The 26,262-nt window shown below is 44.4% G+C and overlaps 1 protein-coding gene across 1 annotated transcript in view; it reads right to left on the bottom strand.

The window, feature by feature from the left end:
* LOC147887172 (DEAD/DEAH box helicase) overlaps positions 1-26,262 on the bottom strand; it is a 165,219-nt gene that overhangs the window by 94,868 nt on the left and 44,089 nt on the right. The window contains exon 6 of the mRNA XM_087394131.1: positions 18,489-18,628. Within this exon, the coding sequence (XP_087250257.1) occupies positions 18,489-18,628 (140 nt within the window). The remainder of the gene's footprint in view (positions 1-18,488; positions 18,629-26,262) is intronic.

Below are 26,262 nucleotides of genomic sequence, written 5' to 3'. Positions count from 1 at the left end.
AGATTTCAGACCAAATTTCTACGACTCTCTGTGTGTGACTGTTTCTTTTTCAGACAGTTTTTACCCCAGTCCAGTAAACTACTCATATCTTTCCGACCGCTTCTTTGTTTCTTATGAAACTTATATCAGAGCGAAGCCCATTTCAAGGCGCATCTGGATATGTGTTTGAATATTTGATATCATGTCTCTCCTTAAAGTTATGGGTCTCTGTGTCTTATGATATTTTGGAGAGTGTTTTGAGGTAATTGTAAAGGTATCTATGAAGGAGGTGCAATGTTTCCCCGGAACCTACCCATCCGACTCAATCATCCCCTTCAAACTCCTCGATATATATCACTTCATGTCATGTTGAGCCGCAAGATCTTCTTTCAACAACGTATCGCTCTTGACCGGCTTGTTGAGATTATGACCTCCGCTGATCCTTTCCTTCTCCCTATGCTTGAGTACAACATCATTTGGAATGTTACCATCTTCATTCTCATCTAAGGGAGGATAGTATGGTGTGGGCTCTTGGTATAAAAGCTTCTTTTTAATGTCCCTTTCGCAGTGATAAATATCTCTATCACTCAGTTCAAAAGCAGTAGAAAGTGAAGAGGTGCGTGAAGTCATTACTCCCAACTTCATGTCACAGTACCATCCAAGAAATTATGGAAAAGAATGGAAAAACTCAAAGTCTACCACACACTTAGAGAGGCTACATACCGCTTCTATGAGAAAGTATTAGCTGAGCCAGCACAACCACTTGTGGATGGATCATGCTCCAAAGGCAGACTGGTCATAAGCAGTGACATAGGGGTCATACAAGGATGCCCCCTCTCACCAACTCTCTTTTGTCTTTTTATCGATGACCTAGATGCAGTCTGCAGACAATGTTGGCTACTTCGCAAAAAGGCCAGCAAAAATTGCAAGCAAATTTGAATGCATTGGGAAGCTCCTGTAGACACTCACGAATAAAGTGCAACATAGCCAAAACAAAGGTCATGGTGATTGAACTTGCAATAAACAAATTGATATCATTTTCCAAGGGGAACCTTTGGAAATAGTCAACTCATAAATATCTAGGGCTGGAATTTACTTATAACAAGTGAAATGCATGTGTGGAAAGAAGTATCTTGGGAGATTTGAAAGCTTTGTACAAATAAGTGCAAGAAAGAACCCCTATGGAATTGGGAAACGAGGAAGTTTCTGTACACCATGCTTGTACAAACAGTGACACTTTATGGGTGTCCAGCATGGGCTCCCAAACTCTCTACGAGATATTGGAATAGAATAGAAACTTTACACAAGAGATTCCTCATAGGGAAATTGGGGGTTAAAGTGCAGACAACCTACCCCATCCTACTGCTGAGATAGGCATGATACCAACAATGTTGAGAAGCACTATGCCAATTCATGGTTTATCTCAACAACGTTGAGAAGATGGAAGCCAGCAGGATACCTCACAAGGCGTTGGAATCTACTCAAACCACTAGATGGCACCAAGGGATGAAATGGATGGAATTATGGTATAACAACTGCCAGAGGATACATGTGAGATTAGAGAGCTAGTGTCACAGAAGATGCTACAGAAACTATGGCAAGACCTGGGTGTAAAAATGCAGTTCTATAAACAGGAAATTAATCAAATGGATAGCTATGGGATGCAAAAATACCTTGGAGAAGACATATCCATGTTCAAAAAGGCATCTAATATGCAAAATGAGAAACAACACACATGACTTGCAAGTGGAGAAGGGAAGGTGGACAAGACCGAGGGTCCAAAGAGAAGAAAGCATATGCTAAATCTACCACATGGGGGAGGTAGAAAATGAGCAGCATGTACTCCTAAGATGTCGGGCCTATGGACACATCAGAGAGATGTCGGGCCTATGGACACATCAGAGAAATTTTGTGAACACCAGCTACAAAGCTAGGAAGCTATCTAAAAGAAGTTTTGGAACACCGAAACAAAGTACTGGGCTAGCACAAAAAGTAGCCCAACAAGTACTAACTAAATAGCAGTCTATGGTATTCTATTTCATAGAATGTAAAAGATCATGTTTTTTGGTAGTGATCACCAGTCCCATAGATCATGAACGGTCTCAAGAGAAATTAATACAATCATATCAGATCATATAATATCTCAAGAGGCTTCAGGAGATGCAGATACCAGGAGCCATGATATGGGGTTTGATGAGCTTATATGAGTTAGTCAAAGGGAGGGTACGTGCACCTGGAGGTCTACCAAATTGGATTGAGAGCACGATCGGAGTAAAGCAAGGATGCCCCCTCTCTCCGACACTCTTTGGGCTCTATGTTGATGAGATCATGACTTTCATCGACCACCTAGGACGAGAGGGATCCTTGCTTGCAGACTTGATGATACACATCTTGCTCTGCACGGATGACATAGTCCTCATCTCCTCTTCTACATCAGGCCTACAAGGACATCTCGAGGCTCTAGAGGTGTTTTGCAGGGAGAGAGACTTGACGGTCAAGCTTGGCAAGACCAAGGTTATCATCTTTTAACACCTCACAAGCATTACTTCAGCGGCACAGCTTCACGTACCGAGGAGAGCCAGTGAAGATAGTACAATCATATACCTATCTTGGGGCAGTTTTCACAGGGCCTGTCTTCATGATGACACACACAGCTCAAGCACAACTCACATGTCGGCAGGGAGCTCTAGCTCAACTAGAGAGACAATACTTCCGGGCACATTTCCAAGACACCCGCCGAAGGGATGGCTTTTTGATACACTAGTGAGACCAATAGCCATGTATGCAGCACCATGTGATCTACCGGCAGCCGAGTGGCAGAAATTTGAGAGGGATACTGGTGACCATGGGGTCTAGAATGATCAAGAGTAAGCCATTAGTTCCCAACCAAATCATACAAGCAAATTTCACCATGACACCATTGCATATTGATGCCATCTTCGAGACAATGACATATCTACGCAGGGTATGGGTCTTGCCTAGCTGGAGGCTACCGAGGTTGGCATTCGAGTCATCTACGCGATTAGCTGATAGTGAGTTAGCACAGCATGGTATGCACGCATCTCCAAATGGTTTCGCACTCACGGTGGATCACCTCCCCCCCTTTCAATAGAACCTGGACACCCCATCCCTCCAAATCCCACGAGATGAGATTAACCGTATCATATGGTTGAAACTACTACGCACACTAGCAGAGGTGGAGACACATGAAATTTTCTTATGCATTTGCCTTGCTTATTATGAGATCCAAGGATGATACAATTGTTTCTACGGTTTTGGACCACTCTCCCGTCTGATCCATTTCCACGACCTGGTTGGCCTCTTTCCGATGGAGATGAGGCGACACAGACAGACCTTGCTACCCCAAATCAGAAAGCAGGAGGTGACAATACCATTGGACACTGACTGGGTGCAGAGACACATCATTGACTTCTATGCCTTCGAGTCAGTCCCGAGACAAGTTGGGGTAGAGGAGGAGATAGCCGACTTGAGGGCAACATGAATCGTCGGGAAGAGACGACGTAGAGTGGTGGATCCTGCGACACAGAGGATGACCAAAGCGCCTACGATAGAGGTCCAGTGCCCTACTCAGATGAGACCGACTGACCCAAGGTGTCACCCTTGATATGGCTCATCGGATACAAACATCTCGGAGACCATACCCCCCACCACAACGAGAGAACCCCCCGCCACAACGAGAGACAACTCTACAGCTACATATACATGACATCTTTGCGTCTCATCGTAGGGCTACCACGACTCCTGGATATGTCCTTGGAGCTTTCGCACTACCTACTGGAGTCTCTTGAGAGTTTCTGAGAGATTTTGACACTTTGAGATTATTAGCTTAGCTTAGCACTCAGTAAGGACCTTAGTGAGCCCTTTGATGAGCCAAAGGAGATAGTGTAGTCCTACACATATTTGGGAGCAGTCTTCACAGGACCCCGTTTCACCATGACACACGGAGCCCATGCACGACTCACGGGGATGGAGTGCTTTTGGCACAATTGGAGAGACAATGCTTCCAAGCGCACTATTAGGATCCACCAACGAAGTGCTGGCTCTTCAATACACTAGTGCGACCAACTGCCATGTATGCAGCTAGGGTTGTGATCTACCGATTACAAAGTGGAGGAGATTTGAGCGGCTACAGGTGAGCATGGGGTCTAGGATGATTGGGAGCAAGCCCTCAGTCCCTCATGAGATCGTACAGGCAAAGTTCACCGCACAGCACATGACCGTGTCTGACTCCTGAGGTGAGAGCACAAAACACGCTGAAAATGGCAGTATGGAACTGTAATGGCACTCTCTGGTCTGACCCTGGGGGCTTCTTGGAGACCTACAATGATAGAGACCTGATTTTCTGTCACGGGGACGTGGTGGTGATGGTGAAGTGTCTAAACTAACTGTCACTGAATTTAGCTAGTGTACCAGGCTAGGGGCGTTAGTTAACGCCCAAAAGGTACCTATGATTTCATGTGCAATAAGTGCAACTCCTAGTGCTATTAGAGTGGTTTCAATTTCTAAGGTCATTGGTTTGGTTCAATGGGGTCATTCTTTGAAAACTGACCTCCTAGAGATCCTATAAACTAGGGTCATGGTGTGCCATCTCACCCAGGGGTATTAAAACCCCACGCCTCATTTTGTACATGTGTCTGTGTGTGGCCTCTTTGCTTGCCTTGTGGCACCTAGGTGTCACCCTTGGAAGCCCCTGGAAGGCCCTTGAGCCCTTCCTTTCCCTTCCTTGCTGTTTTGAGTCTTCTCCCCTACCAAAGCAGCCTCATTCCGAAAATGGCAGATTTTTGCAGCCTCCCTCTTGCTGGCTGAAGTCGATTTTTGAGCTTTCTTCACGATGATCCTCCTCCACTTGGTGCTCTCTGCTGCTAGCATGCTTCCGAGACCTGGACGCCTCTATTCTGGGCCACTTTTGGAGCTTTTCTCGACTTTCTTCACGACAAAAGTCTTCCTTTCTTCATTCTGAAGCCATATTCTTCGACGCCTCTCTTTCTGCTCCTGCTTAGTGCAAGGTGCACTGAAAACGGAGTTGCTGGTGGGCTGGAATCACCATTCTGGTGGTCACAATCATGGCGGATCTGTTTCAGCTTGCTAAACCCTCTCTTTCTTGATCTTTTCTGATGCTGGAAGTCACTCATAGGCAGCTCCCTCCTACCAGAGTTTGCTGTCTGCTATTCAACCTACTTCTGGAGCTGTTCCGGGCTGAAACGGGCTCTTTCTGTTGGCTGGATTCTCATCTTCTCTTTCTACTCTATGCTACTGCCATTCTTACTGAGTTTCTGCAAGGTTGGAAGCCCTGCCGTTGGCCCGTTGGGCCACTGGTTGTGATACTCTCTTCCTGGGGTGCAGTGGCTCAGTAATGGCTTGGATATATGTGAATGCATTGCTTGGCATGCTGTCAGGTTGTTCGGGTTGGCATTGTACTGGGTTGCACCTGCGGATGAGCTCTTGAAGGGAGTCCCTTTGTATTTGAGCTAACCAGTAATTAAATAAATACCGCAAGGGACGCCAAGTGTTGGGGCCAACAGGTGTCACTCTTCGTGCTTTTGAGTAGGGGCATTCTAGCCTCCCTTGTCTTAAATGGTTCAATGATGTTATTCAGTGAAGTTATATGCTCTGAGTTTTGTTTGTGAACAATGGCAATGTTTCAAGTTGGCTGTATTTCAGATTTGTGAGATAGTAGAGTCAGTTACACTACCCTTTGTCGATCAAAGGCCGGTTACATTTTCTATAGTGAGACACATGAGAGCCCTGAGAGAGGGCTGCCTACAGTGACAAGGTATGCTTGGGAGTCAACACACAGGAAAGAAATGAGAGGGGACAGCAGAACTAGAGGTTCTGGCGGAGTGGCAGCCCTCTTCAAACTACTCCTGAGACCGCTCATATCTGTAGTACAGAGAGAGGAGCATGCACGACACATGTGGATACGGCTCCATTTTGAGACACGGCCTCTTTTCATTGCAGTGTGCTACTTTCCCCCAGATACCTCATTCTATGCGTACGAGGTTACCACAGAGGGTCATAGCTCGTATGAGACAATCTTCGATGACATCAAGGAGTTCTCCCAGCAAGGAGACATCCTCCTCCTCTGGGACTTCAATGCACGCACAAGTGACAAGCAAGGTGGTCTACTAGATTTTGCAAGGTGGTCTACTAGATTTTGCATCTGACTTCCTTATTGTGAGTTTGGCATAGTGAGGCACACAGCAGATACATCACATGTGACAGTCATTTGCTTGAGATGGGAACTGTCCATGACCTGATTATATATAATGGCCTCGAGAGGTGGCCCTCATCTGGAGGCCTCACATGTTTCCCACATGGCGGAGGGTCGAGCACAGTGGACTACCTAATAGGCCCACTAGCTTTTGTTTCACGGATACTCGATCTCTCTGTGCCCGCCCCCCCTCTTGGTGCTGACCATACATACTTGGCCTTCGGCATCTCGGTCACCATGCCAGTTGTTGAGAGAGCTCCTCCTGCACCTACCCTGTTGGAGATATCATAGCCAAAGAGTGTGTTGGTGTGAAGTGTTATTGTGTAGTACCAGGTGATCTAGTACTAGTCTATGTGTGTGAGTCATGTGTGAGTGCCACGTGTCATCATGGGACTTATCCCATATGTACTAGGTGCTAGTGTGTGAGTGACTAGCCTACATAAGACTTTGTACTTCAATTGTCTTGTCATACTTGATGAATGAATGAAAGCCTTTGTCATGTCTTCATTTGAGCATCATTTCCTCACACCCTAACCTTCTCTCTCTCTCTCTCTTCACCATGTTTCTAACATGGTATCAGAGCAGGTTCACCCTACCATAGCACGCCCTGCCACGTCATTATCCTCTCCAGCCCTAAACCCTAATTTCGCCTCTGCTGTCTCCTCCTGCAGCCTGCTTGCCGCCTCCTACCTGCTTAGGTTTTTTGCTGCCTTTAGGGTTTCTACACAGCCGAACTGTTTTGTCTCCATTTTTCCGCTGTCCGCACCCAACAAGAGCCTCTCCTTCTACTGACTCACTGCTGCTGCTGTCTTTGGTGCATCGCCGACCTTCTTGAAGCAATTCCAGTGCCATAGCTGTTACCTGCCAGCAGTTTCAGCCCCTCCAAGTGCTGCGAATTCATCAGCCTTTGCATTTCGGAGCATTTTCTAAGGGCTGTGTGCGCTTTGGAGCACCTACAGCAACCACCTTTGGACTTTGGGCCCTGCTGTGTGTATTTTAGAGCATTTACAGCCACCGCCTATCTGCTGGGAACATCTACAAGAGCTCTGAAGGCACCGCCTCAATATTTTGGAGTTTTTTTCTTGCTACTTGGACCATATTCCAATCGACTTGGTTATTTGAAGGTTGATGTTGCACTTCAAAGTATTTTCGAAGCTGTTGTGCACCTCGTGATCTGCTACAGCATTCGGAGCTATTCCAGGGAGCCGCTTTCACTTTGGATCTGTCCTGCATCATTTCGAGGTGTAATCTTGCTGCTTTTTCATTAGGGTTTGGCTTTCGGGAAATCCTCTTGCTGCATTTTGATCAAGGTTTACATTTTGGAACCTCCGAGGCTCTTCTTCACATTCGGTGACTCTCCGATCAGCACATTGAGAGTCATGACATGATCTCTCTTGGTAGCTGCTCCTATGGACTTCATCGACACATCATTCGAGGGCATCCTCGCCTGGTTCTTCACTGACATACCTCTTCGCATCAAGATTTGCACACTCTTGTGCCGTAGCTACTTTGGGATCATGGGTTCTCTGCCCTTGATAGGCATAAAATGAATGAAAATATTTATATTTTTATATGTTTGAGTTAAAGGTTCTCAGCCTTGAGTTGTCCCTCTAAATTGAATCTCTTTGGAGTAAATAAAGAGGGGATGACGAGTGATGGTTTGCCCTTGTTGGTCGCACGCTGACTGAGAAGTCACTACCACACGGGAGGTGTTGGATAGTTGGACTTGCCCTTTGCAGTATTGCGGTGGAGGGGGGATCGGTCTACTCTTTGCGTGTTGGGTCTCACACTCTTTGCTCTGAAGGAGGTTGTTGGAGATATCATAGCCAAAGAGTGTGTTGGTGTGAAGTGTTGGAATGGAACGGACGGCAATCTTTGCTTGGGAATTCTTTGAGAGCTAAAAGCATTCACTGGTCGAAAGTCTTTCAGCCTCCCTTGGCTTTACAGGAACCTTGACGTTCCTACTTTGTCTCGTTTAAAGGCATCACCTCGGTTACTAATGTTATAGATGATGCTGGTACTATGCTCCCCTTTTCTCTAGCAGCCACTAAATATGGATTGGGCTCTCATTATCGTCCTTTGTGGTGACAAATTACTTCTATGCTTTCACCTTTTGTTCCGATTCCTCCTTCGGAACTCCACGACCGGCTGGAAGATTCGACTTTGACTTCTCCAAGGTCCTCTTCTCGTCCTTTGAGGCTATCTCAGAATACTGTACCTGCATTGTATAAAATCCTTTTGCCTCAACCTTGGGTTTGATTCTGTTTGGCGAATGCATCGCCTAGCCAAGTGGTGGAGGAAAAGATTACAGCAACTTTGGGCCTATAAAGTACCACTTCGGCAACAGGTTTTCTTTTGGCGAGTTCTTTTGGCAGTGTTTCCATCTCTCCTGCACTTTGCCACAAATGTTCTGCTTCTTCGGAGACTGTGCCTCACTTGTTTTGGCATTGTCCGTGCTCTCGTGAGTTTTTTGATCTGCTTCGACAGCGCCTACGAGCGAGATTCCCATCTGTTCCATTTGGGAAGTTCTTCTGGCTATTTGGGTTTCATCCATCCAGACCGGAGTTTCATCTTTTCTTCGTTTGGGTTCGCTACTAGGCACTATGGACTTTACGGACATATAGGAATTGTAAAGTCTTTGGTGATCCTACTTTCTCTCTGTTTGGCTTTTTTAGGCGTTCTCTGCAACAATCTTTCTTTGATTGCTTCCAGACCCGCTGCATAGATCATGAGGTCTTTTTGGCATATACTGAAATTTTCAGTTGATGTAATTGTAGCATCTTATTTTGAGGTTGCTACTCATATAATATAATCAATCAAAGATTTCACCCCAAAAAAGTAGTACTAGGTGATCTAGTACTAGTCTATGTGTGTGAGTCATGTGTGAGTGCCACGTGTCATCATGGGACTTATCCCATATGCACTAGGTGCTAGTGTGTGAGTGAGTAGCCTACATAAGGCTTGTACTTCACTTGTCTTGTCATATTTGATGAATGAATGAAAGCCTTTGTCATGTCTTCATTTGAGCATCATTTCCTCACACCCTAACCTTCTCTCTCTCTCTCCCTTCACCATGTTTCTAACATACCCGTGTCCAGATCCACTTTGACCGCACGCTCAACCCCGTCTATGTGAGCCACCTAGCCTCTGAGCTCCCAGCCCTACTTAGAGGTGACATGGACCTCACCCATGCCTCAGATACCTTGGTTACTATGGTACAAGCTGCAGCGATTAGATCTTTCCCCACGACTCTGTCCTCAAAGGTCCTAGATGGGAAGATGCCCCGGAACTCTTGCTTTGATGAGGAGTGCAAAGAGACGAGAGCTCACCTCATACGTGAGCCAGCTTTGGGACACATGACACCACTCAAGGCACAACGAGTCTCCGTCGTCTGATGCGACAGAAGAAGCGGGCTTTTCCCACACGCAGGATGGATGAGGTGATCAGATCCTTTCAAGGAGGGGATCCCACTATCGGCTGGGGGCTCCTCACAGAAGGAAGGCACCTATTCCTATCACAGACCCGGGTGTCTGGCACACATATGCATGCTCTCTTTATGACGTCCCAGGACAGGCACACCCAGATAAGTTAGACATACCTAGGCCCACCACATGTCATCTGTTCACTAAACAGAACATACGCGAGGCGCTCCTACGACTCCATAACCGGAGATCACCGGATCATGAGGGACTACGCACTAAGCACTTTGCACATGGGCAGGAGGTCCTAGCCCCAGTCCTAGCACAGATGTTCAACCATGCTATATGCCATGGATTCCCATCTACTTGGCGCACCACCACCATTGTACCGATACATAAGGCAGGGAACCCTATGAATACTGAGAATTACCGCACTCTCATGATTGGCCACACTCTGGCTAACATTTATGAATCGGTGCTGGAGAGGGCGAGGCAGGCTTTCGAAGACAGCACTCCACACAGCATATTTTTACCCTGAGAGCCATCATCGAGGAAGCGAAGTCGAGGCGCAAGAAGGTCTACACTTGCTTCGTGGACTTTCGGAAGGCTTTCGACACAGTCCCTTGCTCTCGCTTGATCAGGCGACTACAGGAGTTGCATCTCCCAGAGGTGATGATCTAGGGAGTGATGAGTCTATATGAGTCCATCAGAGGGCGAGTCCGCGCTCCTAGGGGGGTATCACATTGGGTTGAGAGCACCGTGAAGCAGGGTTGCCACCTCTCACCGACTCTCTTCGGGCTATACATTGATGAGATCACAGCCTTTGTTGATCCCCTAGGAGGAGAGGGCTCCCTATTGGCTGATCTGAAGGTACAGATACTACTATACGCAGATGACATAGTCCTCATTTCCAATTGAGGGATTGCAGAAACACTTGGAGGCCTTGAAGATGTTTTGCAGAGAGAGGGACCTAACAGTCAATCTTGGGAAAACCAAGGTTATGATTTGAAATTCAACACATCCCAAGCAGTAGTTCATCAACATCGACATCGACATAGTTTCACTTATCGAGGGGAGCCAATGGAGATAGTGCAGTCCTACACATACCTAGGGGCAGTATTCACGCGACCAGGCTTCATGATGACCTATGCCGCCAGAGCACAACTCACACGTGGGAAGGGTGCCCTAGTCCGATTAGAGCGACAGTGCTTCCACGCGTATTTCCAAGATCCACCAACGAAGGGCTGGCTCTTTGACACTCTCGTGAGACCAACTGCCATGTAGGCAACACCTTTTTGGGGGAGTGATCTTTCAGCTACTGACTGGAAGGAATTTGAGAGGCTACAAGTGATCATGGGATCTATGATGATTCGGAGTAAACCTTCAGTTTCCCATCAGATCATACAGGCAGAGTTCGCCATGACACCTCTCCATGTGGATGCCCTCTTCCAGACCGTGACCTTTCTCCACAGAGTTTGGGCCCTACCTCAGTGGAGATTACCGAGATTGGCACTAGTCATCTCGACGACTGGCAGAGAGAGGCTTTGATACAGCATGGTATGCGCGGGTGTCCACATGGTTTGATAGCCACGGTATCCAGATGGCTAGGCTCCCTCCCTTTCAATACAGCATGGATGCACCACCGGAGCTCCTTCCACATAATGAGATTAACCGTATCATACGGTTAGACCTTCTCGAGCTCCACACATCTCGAGCTGGGGGGGGGGGGGAATCAGTAGTTCCCCACCAGGACCCAATTCTACCATGACCACTTTCTGAGGATATCAGAGCAGGGCTTCATCATCAGGCCCCAGTACCTCGAGGATAGGAGAGTCTCACACACCTTGCGGGTTGCTGTCGGACAGATACAAGTCTCGTCCCACTAGTTGCAGATTGAGTCTGAAAGAGCAGCTAGCATACCTAGAGAGCAGCGGATTGAGTCCGGGGGAGCGGCTAGCATACCTAGAGAACAGTAGGTCTGTAGACTATGCACGATGGGGGAGGTCAAGACAGAGGAGCATTTTCTATGTGTCTGTCCGGCCTATTATGAGATTCGAGGATGATACCATTGTCTCTTTCAGGAGGGGCTCGACTTCCCACTCACACGACTGATACATTTCCCCGACCAAGTTTGTATTGCGCTCTACCTGATTGAGATGCAGAGACATAGGGATTCCCTTGTGCGGCAGGCCAGAGATCAGCTACAGTTGATGCCTCAGAATACCGAGCTAAACCGAGCACAGACACACGTCACTGATTTTTACTCGTCCAACCAGCGCCAGATGAGATCGAGGGGGAGAAGCTCAAGGAGACGAGAGCACTATGGATCAGCAGTGAGATCCGTCACCACCACGATACGGCTGGACGACAGACGCGGAGACCACACACGACACGTGGGGCAACCGGAGCACGCATGATTGAGGTCTGACCTATCTCAGCCCTCCACGTTCCGCCAAGTTGTCTAGCTCCACAAACAGAGCGTGGCTGTGGCACAGGTCGTCATCGTCGCTAGAGCTCATCTCTCGGCCCCTTCTTTTTGCTCAGGCCTCTCTCGTCAGAAGTAGTAGCAGGTTCCTAGGCGAGTCAAGGGCCTCCGGCTGGGCTGAAACCCCCCAGCCCATCTCGAGGGTTAGCTTGCAGGAGAGGGGTCTTTCTCATTTGCACAAGCTGACATGGAGACTCCCAAGGCGCCCAAGCCCAAGGCTTTCACCCCAGCCACCCCAGTGAAGCCCTTGAAGCCCCTATACTTATTAGTTGCAGGTTTTACCCCAACTCCCATCCCATATGCAAAAACCTATCACACGATGAAGCCCCCCGATCCACAAGAGCATATCTATCAGCTAGAACTTGAAGTCCATGAACTCATACTTCAGCTTGCAGCTTTTGGAAAGGAAGGTCCACGATATGGAGGGGAATGGAAAGCACGAGTTCATCAAAGAGGTGCCGCACAAGTGTAATGCATCTCCCCCAATACCAAAGTTGTTTCTAAAGTGCAAGAAATGGTTAGTACTCACTTGAAATCTATCAAACAAGAGAAGACAGAATCTTGCGTGTGGGGGGGCTACCAGAAGGTTACCTTGATACAAAGGAATTCACAAAAGATAAGATAGAATGCCTAAAACAGAAGATACCACAAGTGGAATGGGATCCAGACGTTATTTTGGAATATTGAGCCAAAGGGAACAAAAATACAAATCACTCTCAGTGACAAGGCATCTAGGACCAAGATTCTCTGACAAACACACAAGCTGGAGCGCACGAACATATGGATATCTGAGGAACTCACTCCGACACAGCTCAAGCAAAGAACCACTGAACTTGTAAAGGTGAAAGAAGCCAGGAAAGCAAGAAAGTGGGCAGTCTATCGAGATGGGATTGCACTAATTAAAGATTTCATATCTAAACCTAAAGACCCTCAATCCTAAACTGATGTAATGAAGGCCATTTTTAAAACAATACTAGAACTTTGACGTGTGCCATGTGCACTCCTCGACTCTCTGAGTCTCAGAGATGCAGTAGTGGCGATTCTTTTTGGTGTGTACTTTGTCTCATAGTCCCGTGAGGGCTTCTAAATCTCTCTCTATTGCTGACCTCATGCCTCCACCTCCACAGCCTCATCCATCTTGATGTCCTGCTGCTGATGATGATGATTATTATTATTATGATGATGTCGACGATGATGCTGAGATTGATATATATAGTCGAGACATGACTATGTTGTACTTAGGAATTAGTACTGCCATTTTGCATTTTTTCCATTCTGCATTGGTGTGGATGCTCGTTTAGTAGCTCCACTACCACAGCTCATTGTATCAGGTTTTTCACAATCTCATAGATATTGGACAGTAGTAAGATATACTTATGAGGAACCTCTTACTTTGTCACTGAAGATAGAACACCCAAGCAACAGGTAGAAAGATGCCAATCTTATGAAGCACGCAAGAAGAGACAAGAGACAAAAGAGGACAACCCTCTAGGGACACGCGGCTCATGGGACCCAGAAGAAACTCAAAGTAATGTTCTGGAATTGCAGAGGTTTTCCCTGGCAGAAGGGATCAGGCCTCAATGATGTGCTTGAGGATGCAGATGTGGTTTTTCTAGCAGAGACATGGGAGAGGGATACGCACAGACTACCTCCAATTCATGGGTACATGATACATTCCATATGCCAAACACATGCTGGCACAAGAGGGCAAGGAGGAGTTGCATGTTTGTACAAAGAGCACTTACAAGATAGTACAAGCATATGCAAAGATGAACCTCATAAACGATTCATTTGGATCATGGTGAAAGCAGAGCCCTTACCGCTTTACAAAGTTGGGTGCTACATACCACACCGGGGGTCTACATACTATCAACACTATGATAGAGATGCATCAGATCCCTACGGAGACTTGTGCTCAGATTTGGTGGAATTCAATTCCAAGGGGAGAGTATTGATTCTAGGAGACATGAATGCACGCATTGGGGACACCCAGTTTCAGTCACTTACAGGGCATGAATATGACAAAGATGAGGAAATTGAGATAGACCCCGAGTGGCACACATGCTCGGAGGACAAGGAAGTTAATGCACATGGAGAGGCATTGACTAGCCAAGAGTTTCAAATTATACACTTTTAAAATGAACATATCTCCCATAGTTCATCCCTTCTACTTTGAATATGGACATATTTTCCACAATTTTTTGCCTCCTACTACCACTCATACCTCATTCTAACCTCCCCATCTTTCTTATAACAAAAACACATATGGATTTCTAAAAACAGCTCCCAAAAACAAAGGAAATGGTAAAAAAGCTCACATTAAAAAGCTCGCCGAAAGATTTTCCCCTCCCTACTCTACTAGCGTGCTATCCTAAAATTTGTTGCACAGTGCTATACTAAAACCGTGCCCTTTAGACTGTTTATGATTTCGTTAACCATCAGATTTCATCCCATGCTTGCTTTTAGTATATCCCAACAACCACTGCACTGGTTTCCCATAACGAATCCATTCAATGCGCTACATATGATAGTATTGAATGGATCGGGCCTCTTATCACATACAAGGGTTACCACATGTTTCTCAGCTAGTGGAGGATCAAGTGCGGTAGATTATGCTTTGATTTCACTTGATGCAGTACATTTGGTAAATGATTATATAATCGGCCCAAAATATCCAGAATCAGATCATACCCCCCTCTATCTCAAAATGCACATACCTCATTTGGCAGAAACTAAAGTGCATGCAGCAAAGAATTGGTCTTTTCGTATGGACATGGACAAGAGGGAGAAATATGTCGACACCACTGATGCTGTTATTAAGAATGTTTGCAGGCTGAATTGGAGCGAGATGAAAGGGACTTTACTCTCAGCTGCACATACAGTTTTGGGACTGAAAAAGATCAAGAGAGTATGCACAAAGGGCTTGCCACAAAACAAATGGTTTGATGATAAATGCATAAAAACCAGGCTGAAAATTAAACAGATGCCAAATGACATGCAACGTAGAGAGGCTGAAAAACACTTTCATGCACTCACTCGGGAAAAAAAAAGCAAGTATCTGCTAGACAAAGAGTGGAACGATGCCATTGATTTTGCTTAGAACCCGAGAGGAACGTGGAGACGAACTAGAGGGAGATTAAAAGACATCATGGGAGATTTCACAGATGAGGAAATGCTCCAATATGTCAAGCAACTATACCCATCCACATGCCTCACCTATGTCTGCGACATAGCTCACTACAACAGCCCACATATTTTCTCACTGGATGATGTGAATGAGGGCTTGAAGAAAATGGCCAATGGAAAAGCAGCTGACACATTGCATATAAAGGCTGAGCTACTAAAATGGGCAGGCGACTATACACGAGAATGCCTAGTTTCTTTGCTTAATAATGCAATCGCTAATGGTTTCCCCCTAGAGTGGCAAGAAAATTGGGTAAAACCAATATATAAAGGTAGAGATCGTAACCAGCTTTCCAATTATAGAACCATTATGGTAGGATCCACTATGGCCAAGCTCTTTAGCACAATCATTGAGACAAAACTTAGTTTATGGGCAGACCTAAACGGTAAGAGGGCCATTGGTCAAGCTGGTTTTCGAAGAAACCATAGCACTGTGGATCACTTGGTTACATTACGGGTTCTAATGGAAGAGAGCCGGTTACAAGGAAATCCTCTCTATTGTTGCTTCATAGATTTCAAGAAGGGATTTGATACAGTGCCTAGGAACAGTCTGTGGGAAAGAATGGACCACTTAAGAGTGCCAGATCACTTAAAAATAGCAGTTTTCAGATTATATGAGAGGGTAACTTGCCAACTCAAAGGTAGAAATGGATTGTCAACTACATTCGATAGTAATATGGGGGTTAAACAGGGGTGCCCTTTGTCACCAACATTATTTGGACTATGTATTGACAGATTTGAAGACTTGGTCAAAGAAATGATGCAAGAGGAGCAGCTAGAGGGCCCCCAAGTCTGTGCACATATCGTACTACTGTTGTTATATGCAGATGATGTCATCTTTTTCTCATACACAGCAGAAAGTATGCAGCGGATGATGCACATTCTACACAAGTTTTGTGTAGAGAGCGGCCTCATGGTAAATGTCACCAAAACCAAAATGATGATAGTAAAAACCATGCAGCCTGCAAACACCCTAAGTATTATGTACAATGACCAGGAAACTGAGAGGGTAAATACATTCAAATACTTGGGAATAGATGTGCCAACAAATCATAGATGGAATGATTGTGTCCACAGAAGGATTGATGCCGGGTGGGGGAAATATTATCATTTTGAAAATGATTGCAAAAATAGTGACACTAGGAGATGGAGCATCAGACGGATTCTATTTGATGCATATGTGGTGCAAACAGTGCTATATGCAGTAGAAGTATGGGAAGGTAGCATTTCAGCATCAAAATGGAATGATATTGAAAAAATGCAGAAATCGTTTCTAAGAAGACATTTGGGAGACAAAATTACCACACCATACTCAATCATGCTTATTGAGACCGGTACAAGGCCCATTGAGCTGAGAGCATTGGAAAGGGTTTTCAAATACATAAAGAAGGTCAAGCCCATGAAGCCACAGAGACTACCTATGAAAGCATGGGAAGCAAGTAAAAGACCTCAAAAAACAAACAAAAGTAAGATGCTAGCATCTGGTTGGTGGCAAGACATCAAGGGATGGTTCCAAAGATGGAAAGTAACATCCTACCTAGAGATGTCATCCGGGGAAATGGATGAGAAGGCATTCCATAAAGCTTTGTTGGGAGTATTGCAGCAAAAATGGCAATCAGCTGAAAAAAGGGCTAAGTATGAGTACTACTGTACACATATCAATCCCATCTATTGGGACACTTACTCTCATGAAGAAGAAAATGCACAAAAATACATAACTATGCCCAAACCTGCAAATGCAAGGAGAAGCATTGCACTTATCCGTACCCGATCACACACTCTGGAGGTAGAGAAAGGAGCTTGGGGGGATGTCTCAAGGGAACAAAGATTTTGTAAGTTGTGTGACCAAGGACAAGTAGAGATAGAGGCACATGTCCTCCTTACATGCCCACGGTATGCCCACATAAGGAAGGACTTTAACAATATTACAGAGGAGCACAACACCCTCGCAAGCTTGCTTTCACATACCCATCTAGCCACTCTGGGTAATTATATTGCCAAGACTCTCAAATATCGTGAATATTGTATCACACAATCTGTCTCAAAATAGTTGCTCTCTTATTCCCTTCCACAAAAGGAAGGAGACACTTGTATTGTTGTGCTTATGGGTCCCATGGATCAGTTTCTCAACCCCCAGAGGACGATAATACATTCTTCTTCTTCTTCTTCTTCTTCTTCTTCTTCTTCTCTCTCTCTCTCTCTCTCTCTCTCTCTCTCTCTCTCTCATTGTTCACACTCTCTGCAACTCTATCTCGCATTGTCCCAAAGACCAGCGAGGTCTCTTGTGGACGTTCATATATTTTTCTTTCTTTCACTACATTAGTACACACCACGGAAAGCAGACGGATTTAAAATTCTCTCCTCTCTCTCTCTCTCTCTCTCTCTCTCTCTCTCTCTCTCTCTTGCATTGTTCACACTATCTGCAACTCTATCTCGCATTGTCCCATAGACCCGCGATGTCTCTTGTGGACATTAATATTTCTTTCTTTCTTTCTCTACAAAGTACACACCACGGAAAGAAGTCGGATTTGAAATTCACACTGTGATTCCTAGGCATCATCCTGTTTGATCTATTTTCTGTAACAGGGAGTGTTGGCTATAGCAAGCAACCTCCACCACTCTATGGCCCTTTGTGTGGTTGCGCCTTGTGGACTGACTTACCTATCCCCGGTTGCACCTGATTGGGTGACCCGGCCCTTTGTGGGTGGCCTCGCTCTTGGTGGGTAACCGCATCGTTGACTAACTTGGCTCTTGATGGGTGGTCAGTATTTGCTGACTGGTCTGGCTCTTCGTAGGTGTTCAGCACTTGTTGTTGGTGCTTGGCTCGTATGTTCTCTACTTGATGTTTGGCCCATGAGGGGGTGTTGGAATGTGGTGCCCTTGGGGGCCTTTGTGTGGTTGGAACCCTCGTGATACCGTGAAATAATATGCGGATAAAAGGAAATAAAGGGGGCTCAAGGCCTCAAAAAGATTTAGCGGTCTTCCTTTACCTTTCGTGAAAAAAGTATGTGAATTTAATAGTCCCCTTTTCATATATTTTGCTTAGAAATGGAAATCTTCTCATTAATTTCCCTTTTTATATTTTCAATGCACAATGCATGAATATAGCACAGAGCATTTCCTTAGTGGAAACAAATCACAAATAACTTTTTTTTTAAATTTAACAAATGACTTAAAATTTCTAGCATACCTTGTATTCGTGGCAACACATAATATACTTGGCCATTCCGAGCAAGCTCAAATTCTATTGCGGCCTGTATTTTTCCTTCATGATACTCTTGCAAGTGTGTTTTGATCGGCACCCTTTCTGGGGGAGGAGTTGCAATCAAACTAGTGCATCCGGAAAAAAGAAAAAAGAAAAAATTCAATCCATAAGCTAAGATTAGGCACAAGAAGTGATAATGCTTGCGACTATATAAACATGAGTCCATTCAAGAACAATGTATGACCAATTTTCATGCTTTATAGACTTTGCTCACGGCAATCTTCCAAAAAGGGCATCCATATGTTTACTTATGTGCTTCTCACTTAAAACCTTCCTGACACATAGGAAATGCACAAAAATTTACCTAAATGCAACATATGTAATTATATTGAAATGATACAAGCCAAGAGGCAAGTTAACCAAAACTTATATAAAGCCCCAAGTCTTATAGTATCCATGCCAAATCACACTAAAAATATCAATACAACAAAATAACAATCAACTAAATAGAAAGAGAGAGCACAAGAGTATGGAAAATGCAAGTTAGAAGTTTATCCCACAAATGAGCCAACAAGTAATGGAATGCAAAGAGATCTTTAAATGAATCCTAAATCTATGATGATATGGCACATCACATGGCAACCAAATCACATTAATCAGTAAAACAGATACCATAGCTTAACTAGAATCAAAATTCAAAAACTCTTGTGATACAATGATAGACAACATCAATGATGAGAATTAACTAAAGATAACAAGCTAGCACAAGAGTGCAACAAAATTTAAGTTAGAAGTTTATCCCACAAATAAGCCACCAAGTAATTGAATACAAAGAGATGGAAGTTTATATGAATGTCATTATATGGCACGATTACATGGCACACAAAATCACATTAATAAGAAAAACAAATACTATAGCATAGCTTAACGAGAGCCAAAATTCAAAACTCTTATGATAGGATGATAGACGACATCAAGGATGTCATCCTCACTGCATTCTAATGGGTTGACCATTCGCACATTTAGGGCTAGTCTTCATAGCCTTGTACTTTCACTTCAGTTGTATGTTTGCTACAATAGACCCTTAGTTCAACTTCAGCTATGCTATCTTGCACTCACATTTCTGCTCCCTAGCTTCCACACAACCCTACAGTAGTATTAGAGCAAGTTTCCAACCCTCTCCTGTGCTCTCCCAAACTGTTGGAGCACCTCTGTTGCGAGAAAGTTCCAGCTATGGCTTCAATCAACATGTTCAGTAACAGCTGCCACCTTAGCAAACATACTGCTCATAGCCAACTACTGTCTAAGACTCTAGGAGATGCCTCTCTGCTATGCGACCCCTACTAAAGCATTTCTGAGCTGCCTCTCATAGCTTAATGTGTGGTAACTTGATTGCTCGAATTGCTTGAAGATCCACAAGCAAACCATGTACATGTTGCAAACATATATTTTAAGCGACTGTGTAATGAAGGGGGGAAAAGGACCAATTTAGAGGCCCTTTAGAGGCCTTTTAGGTGGAAAATGTGGAGGGACTATATAAGTCCCCATCCACCCCTTATTGTACACTTTTCATGTGACATCTAATCCTATCTACTCTCCCACCTCCTTCCTGCTACCTGCTCCCTACATACTCTCACCTGCTCTCCTCCCTACTCTCTATATCTATCTCACTCTACCCCTCATCCTTCTCTCTGTCCTCACCCTCCCCTCTCTTCTACCCCGTCTCTCTCTTCCTTGTATTATTCTATCCCCCTTCCTCCAAATCTACCCTACCCCTTTTCTACATTGGTATCAGAGCTCCAATTCTAGCATCTTTGCTTCCCCTCTCACCTTCATTCTAAATTTCAACAGCGCTACGTATGAACCTGAATCAAACGTGCAAGCAGGGTATTCGCTGGTGATTGGGCGGGTGTGAGAGAGAAAGAGAGAGGCTGAAGGAAAGAATGAAAAAATCATCGTCTGGTTTTCTAGAAAAGCAGGTAGTCGTCACTTTTTGCCAGGGAATTGCTCAAAAACATTGCATTGGTATATGTTACCAAGCTGTAAATATTCCAAGTACAAAGTTGACCTCTTATTTGATCATGATTAAAGAGTTCTCTATTTAAGTTTAATTATGGTCAAAGAGTTCTTTTAAGTGGTCAAAGCGTTGACTTCGATCAAAGACATTGGACTTTGGTCAAGAAGGCCTCACTTCGGTCAGGTAGACTTGGTTTAGGCCAAGAGGATTGACTTAGTCAACCAAGACGTCCCAACTGAAACCAATCCAGACACAAAATCGCAACAGCCAGGAGCTCTCGTAAGCTATTTGCAATCCGTCCAAGATCAAATCGCAGCAAGAACGGCGGGCCTTCTGGAGCAAATCGCAATCACGTTCTCGCTTCCTAGTACAAATCGCAGCAGTTCTGGAGGCCTAGGGAAGGCTGGAAGATTGATCACAACAGGATCTCTCTTCCTTTGGATAGCTCACAAATGTGGTCGGTTGAAGATTCTCAAGTTGTTATCACTCAATCACAAAGGCACGGCGTGGAGGAACGGAAAAGATAACTCGCATCAAGAATACATGACTGGGGGGGAGAGAGAGAGAGAGAGAGAGAGAGAGTACACCGCACTAGGGCACAGAATAAGGGCTAGACCCCCCTGAAGTCTTTAGTGCAAGAAATAAACTTTGTACAACTAGCTCTGAGAAGAGCAAGGAGCTGAGTACAACCTTGAATGAATCTAGGAACTCTGAGGCCCCTCTTCTTTTATAGACTTGGCCTAGCTAAAAGCTAGACCTACTTTTCTAAAGCTACTTTTACAAAAGCTAAGCTTTCTTGCTTTTAGCCCACCTTGGGCCAGCTTTTAGAACCCTGTGGGTGCTTTAATGGCGCCATCTCTCGGGTGCTTTTTGCCTTGGCCCTTGTGGGACCTTCTTTTGGCCACTTGCTCTAGCTTTTTGAGCCTTTTAGCACTCTTCCAAGTCCTACACAAACTCCAACACTTTAACCCATTAAAGGTTAGCGAAATGCATGCGTTCCTAGTTCTTGGACTAATCCTAGTCCCTTGTGTGCATCCCTACAGTTCTCTTTTAGCAATGCAAAGCAAAAGTAAAACAATAAAATCCATTTCTAGTTAACCAAAGACGACATTCTTTGACCGAAGTCAATTCTAGTATAGACAATCAAGAAACGGAACATGGACAAGAAGTTTGCCCACTTCATCTTCTTTTCAAGGATCTTTGTCTGGGTCAAGAAATACCTGAGGCTCTAATGGTTACTCTTGACTATAAAGTCAAATCTTTCTGTGTCACACAGTCTCCAACTCTCATAAGCTATGACTCGACCATCCTGATGAAGGGCAGCTCCTACACACTCTGCACATGCATCACAGTCCAGAACTGTTTGTGTAGATGTGCAACGACGAGAATTGGCTCGGTTGTTAACTTTTCTTTGAGAATGTTGAAAGAAGTCCTTTGCCATTCTTCCCATCTGAAGAGTACAAATTTCTGGTCAAATCATGTAACGGGTCTACTACAACAGCAAAATGTCTAATGAAGCGTCCGTAATAGGAGTAAAGGCCGAGCAAGCTACATACTTCATGTACCAAAGTAGATAATGAATCTCATCAAGAAAAACTAGCTCTTCTTGCCATTTATAAAAAGCTTGTGATGTCGCAGTTCTTGGAACACGATGGCCGAGCGCTCGTTATGTTCTTCTTCTGTCGTTGAAAAGACCAAGATGTCATTAAAGAAAGTACCTGTGAAATGCCCGTATCGTCTGAAAATCCTCTCCATCATGTGATTGAAAGTGGCTGGTGCGTTGGTTAACACAAACGGCATCACCAATAACTCATACAATCAGAAAGTGGTCCAAAAAGCTGTCTTATGAACACCCTGAGGATGGATCCTTATTTGATGGTGCCCGCTTTTCAAATCAATGCGACTAAAGATAGTGGTCCCTTTTAGTCTGTCCAAGATATCGTCTTTTTGAGGAATCGGAAACCTATTCTTGACCATCATTTTATCAAAGGCTCTGTAATCCACACACATATGATAGGAGCCATCTTTCTTTTGAACTAAGAGGACGGGTGAATACAAGGGTGAGGAACGGGGTCTAATGAGTCCCTTAGAAAGTAGATCACGTACATGTGTCATTGTCATGACAAGAGAAATGATTATTTAGTTAATTAATAGTCATTAGAACTTTATTATTGTTAGGCGCCAATTTGATGGTGCGGTTATATGTTTGTATTTATGATCGATCAAGCGGTGTAAATAGTACCGCCAAAACTATGTAACATTGGCCAATGATTAGTAATAAAGATGTGCACACACGTGTCTAGGTCCTAGGGGCAATAGGAAAGGGAAAGGGTGCATTAGAGTGCATTGAATGGTAGGTGCATGGGTCATAGGCTAAGGGTAGGTGTAAATGGGAAGATGGAACTTGAGTGATCTCAAGGGACATTAATGAAAGGGTATCACCCTTTCATTGTGAATCTCACGTAGCATTCTTTCTACCACATTGCATTCATCCGTCATCTCTCTCACACCTTGCATGTAGGTCGAAAAAGAAACAAGTACTCTCACGAGGGCGCTCTTCCCCATTGGAGGGTCAATCGGCATTCAAATTCTGCATGCATTGCACACATTTGCATTTTCGAAAAGTGTGGATCTTCACATTTGGTATCAGAGCAGCGACGATCCACGAGCGGGACGAGAAGAGGGCGACAGTTGCGAACGACGGAAGTCGCAAGAGAGGTTGGCGGAAAAGGATCACGACTGACCGATCTTGAGGTTCTGAGACAAGGGATTTTTCTGAAAATTTTTGGCCTTCGACGGCGAACGGCGAACGGGGTGTTCTCTTTTGCCCCCCCCCCCCCCCCACATGTGAATGTACCCTTAAACCGTGAGAAAAAGGGATTCCCGTTCTACCTAACCGGAAGTCGGATCGGAATAAGATTTTAAGGGAGTGATCCACCCATCAAGTAACCCCTATAACGGTATCTAGAGTTCCAATCCGCTCAAAACAAGTAGCCCAAACGGAGCGTACCAGTTTACAGCAGAAATACAAGAAGAAAAGCTTGAAAGAGAAGGGAAAGGAGGTGATTTTAAGTGTCTTCTCAACACAAACGAAGCGGGAGTTGGATAAGTCCCACCACCTCTACAACACTTGAAGTTTGCTGTAAAATAAACCTTCTTTTTTGAAATTACAGCAAGACATTTTCTCTCTTGTATTACTAAAAGGAAAGAATGGAAGGGGAAGGGACATATAACAATGAACTTATTCCTTTTCCTCCATTACCCCAAGGAGAGAGAGAAAGAACACCTTCACCCCCTCTTGAAGAGGATGGATTAGGTGAGAGTTATACACATCTTGAGTATGATAACCCACAAATAGATTTACAGCAGTCTCTCCTTCAAGAACCTCCTGATAGGGAGTTCTCCTTTCGTAATGAAAGAAGAAATGAGACCAGCCAAGAACAAGGTGATGAGTTCACGCCTTCAACTCAAAACCCAATACACATGGATTCTAATCCAAGTGCAAGAGGAAGAGAAGAGACTCCTGTTGATAAGCTGGTTTTCCAGCTTAGCAATATGATTGAGCAGTCCATTATGACAAGATTAGGGACTAAGAGGACTTTAAACTTCGGGAATGAAGAGTTGAGTAACCCTTCTAAGAGGTCCAAATTCCAACCGCGAGAGAGAATTGAGTTCCCCAAATATGATGGGGCAAGGGAGGCTGACAAAATCCTCAATTGGATTCGTCATTTTGAGCTATACTTTGCCCATCAAGACAAGACCGAGCAAGAGAAGCTTGCTCTTGCCACATTGCATCTGCAGAAGGATGCTCTAATGTGGTGGTCCTTGTCACAAACAGGAAAAGAGCCTATTCATGAATGGGCTAAATTTGTGGAGCAACTGAAAACCACTTTCATGCCACCGAGGCATGAAGAGAACCTAACCTTTCGTTGGGAGAGGTTTAGGCAATTCGATAATGAGAGTAATGCAGATTTTACAGCCAAATTTTGGAAACTCTCTCTAGAGTTACCCGAAAAGAGTGAGGAAGATAGGAGAAAGAAGTATTTAGCAGCTTTAAGCCCAAAAGTAAGGTACGAGGTTGAAATGTTTAACCCGACCACGCTTAAGGACCTCACTAAGCTGGCTGAAATAGCCGAGAGAAAATTGAATCCTCGTAAACCCTTCAATAAGGAGTATGGGTCATCATCTAAGACCAATAATATACCCACTTTTAGGAAACCAAACCGGTTTAAGAATAATAAAGGGAAGGGTAAAGCTCTTGTAAGGAATGTGAACAGCCAATCGCGTCCTGGATGGGTGCCATTTCCTTCTATGACTGACGAAGAGAAGAGGAAGTTGATTAAGGAAGGAAAATGTTTCGGTTGTAAGAAACATAAGCCAGGGCACGTATGGCATAAGTGTCCCGTTCTCTTGGCTAAGATTGCCAAGACGAATTCAATAAAAGGGAAAGCCAATGCATCCAAGCAGGAGGGTGAGGCTTCTACTTTGTCACCCTTGAAATCTACTATGACTATTGAGCCAATAGTGAATGCTGTCCATTCAGCCAATACCTTTGGGCCTCATGATCTTTTTAAGGTGTATGGATTCGTGAATGGACAGAGAATAGTGGTTCTCCTAGATGATGGATGTAATTATGACTTAGTAAGTGATAGATTGGCAAAATTACTCCATCTTAAACCAGAACCTATAAAAAACATGTCGCTTTCAGGAGCTTTTAGGGGACACAATGAAGAAGACACATCCATAGTACGAAATATTCCTTTTCGTATACAAAAATATAGAGATCGAAGGGATTTTCTAGTAGCCCCTTTACAAGACGTTGACATGATACTAGGTAAACCATGGCGGTATGATTTTAACCCTGCTATTCATCCTCATACTCATCATTGTTGCTTTGTACATAAGGATGAAAACATAAGGATTGTAGGGGATCGGGACGTGTATACAATTCCATTGATTACTCCTACCCAAGCGAAAAGATTGGTAAAAAGAGGGGTAGATTGTAATCTTGTGTATATACGGGATTCACGAGATCTTCATATCTCAAAAGAAGATCGGAAGAGAAATGAGTTCCTTAGAGCTTATGAGGATCGATTTTCAAGAGATGACTCATTCGAATTGCCCATGGAGAGAGAAGATGATCATGCCATAGACTTAGAGCCAGGAGCTTCCCCTCCATGTAGAGCCCCATATAGGATGAACAGGATAGAAATTGAGGAGGTAGAAAAACAAATTGAAGATCTGTTGCAAAAAGGCCTGATTCGACCAAGCAGTTCTCCATTTGGAGCACCTGTATTATTGGTTAAGAAGAAGGATGAATCATATCGTATGTGTATAGATTACCGTGCTTTGAATAAACTTACGATTAAGAACCGGTATCCGATTCCAAGAGTGGATGATTTATTGGATTTGCTTAAAGGTGCTAAAGTTTTTAGCAAATTGGATTTGAAATCTGGTTATCATCAACTTCGTATGAAAGTTGGGCATGAACATAAGACTGCTTTTCGCACTCTCACTGGACATTATGAGTTTTAGGTCATGCCTTTTGGCCTAACTAATGCTCCAGCCACTTTTAGTAGGCTGATGAGAAGGGTTTTGCGACCCTACTTGGGAAAATTTGTCATAGTCTTTTTCGATGACATTTTAGTGTTCAGCCAGAATGAGGAAGAGCATAAGGATCACCTTGCTAAGGTGATGGAGCTCCTAAGGAAGGATCGATTGTTCCTAAATACCAAGAAGAGT

The sequence above is a fragment of the Dipteris shenzhenensis genome, chromosome 23 (assembly GCF_047967505.1).
Source record: "Dipteris shenzhenensis isolate YYH24624 ecotype China chromosome 23, Dip_SZ_1.0, whole genome shotgun sequence".
NCBI classification, from domain to species: domain Eukaryota; kingdom Viridiplantae; phylum Streptophyta; class Polypodiopsida; order Gleicheniales; family Dipteridaceae; genus Dipteris; species Dipteris shenzhenensis.
The sequence above is the reverse complement of the archived record's forward strand: the minus strand, read 5'-3'. Positions and strand labels throughout refer to the sequence as shown.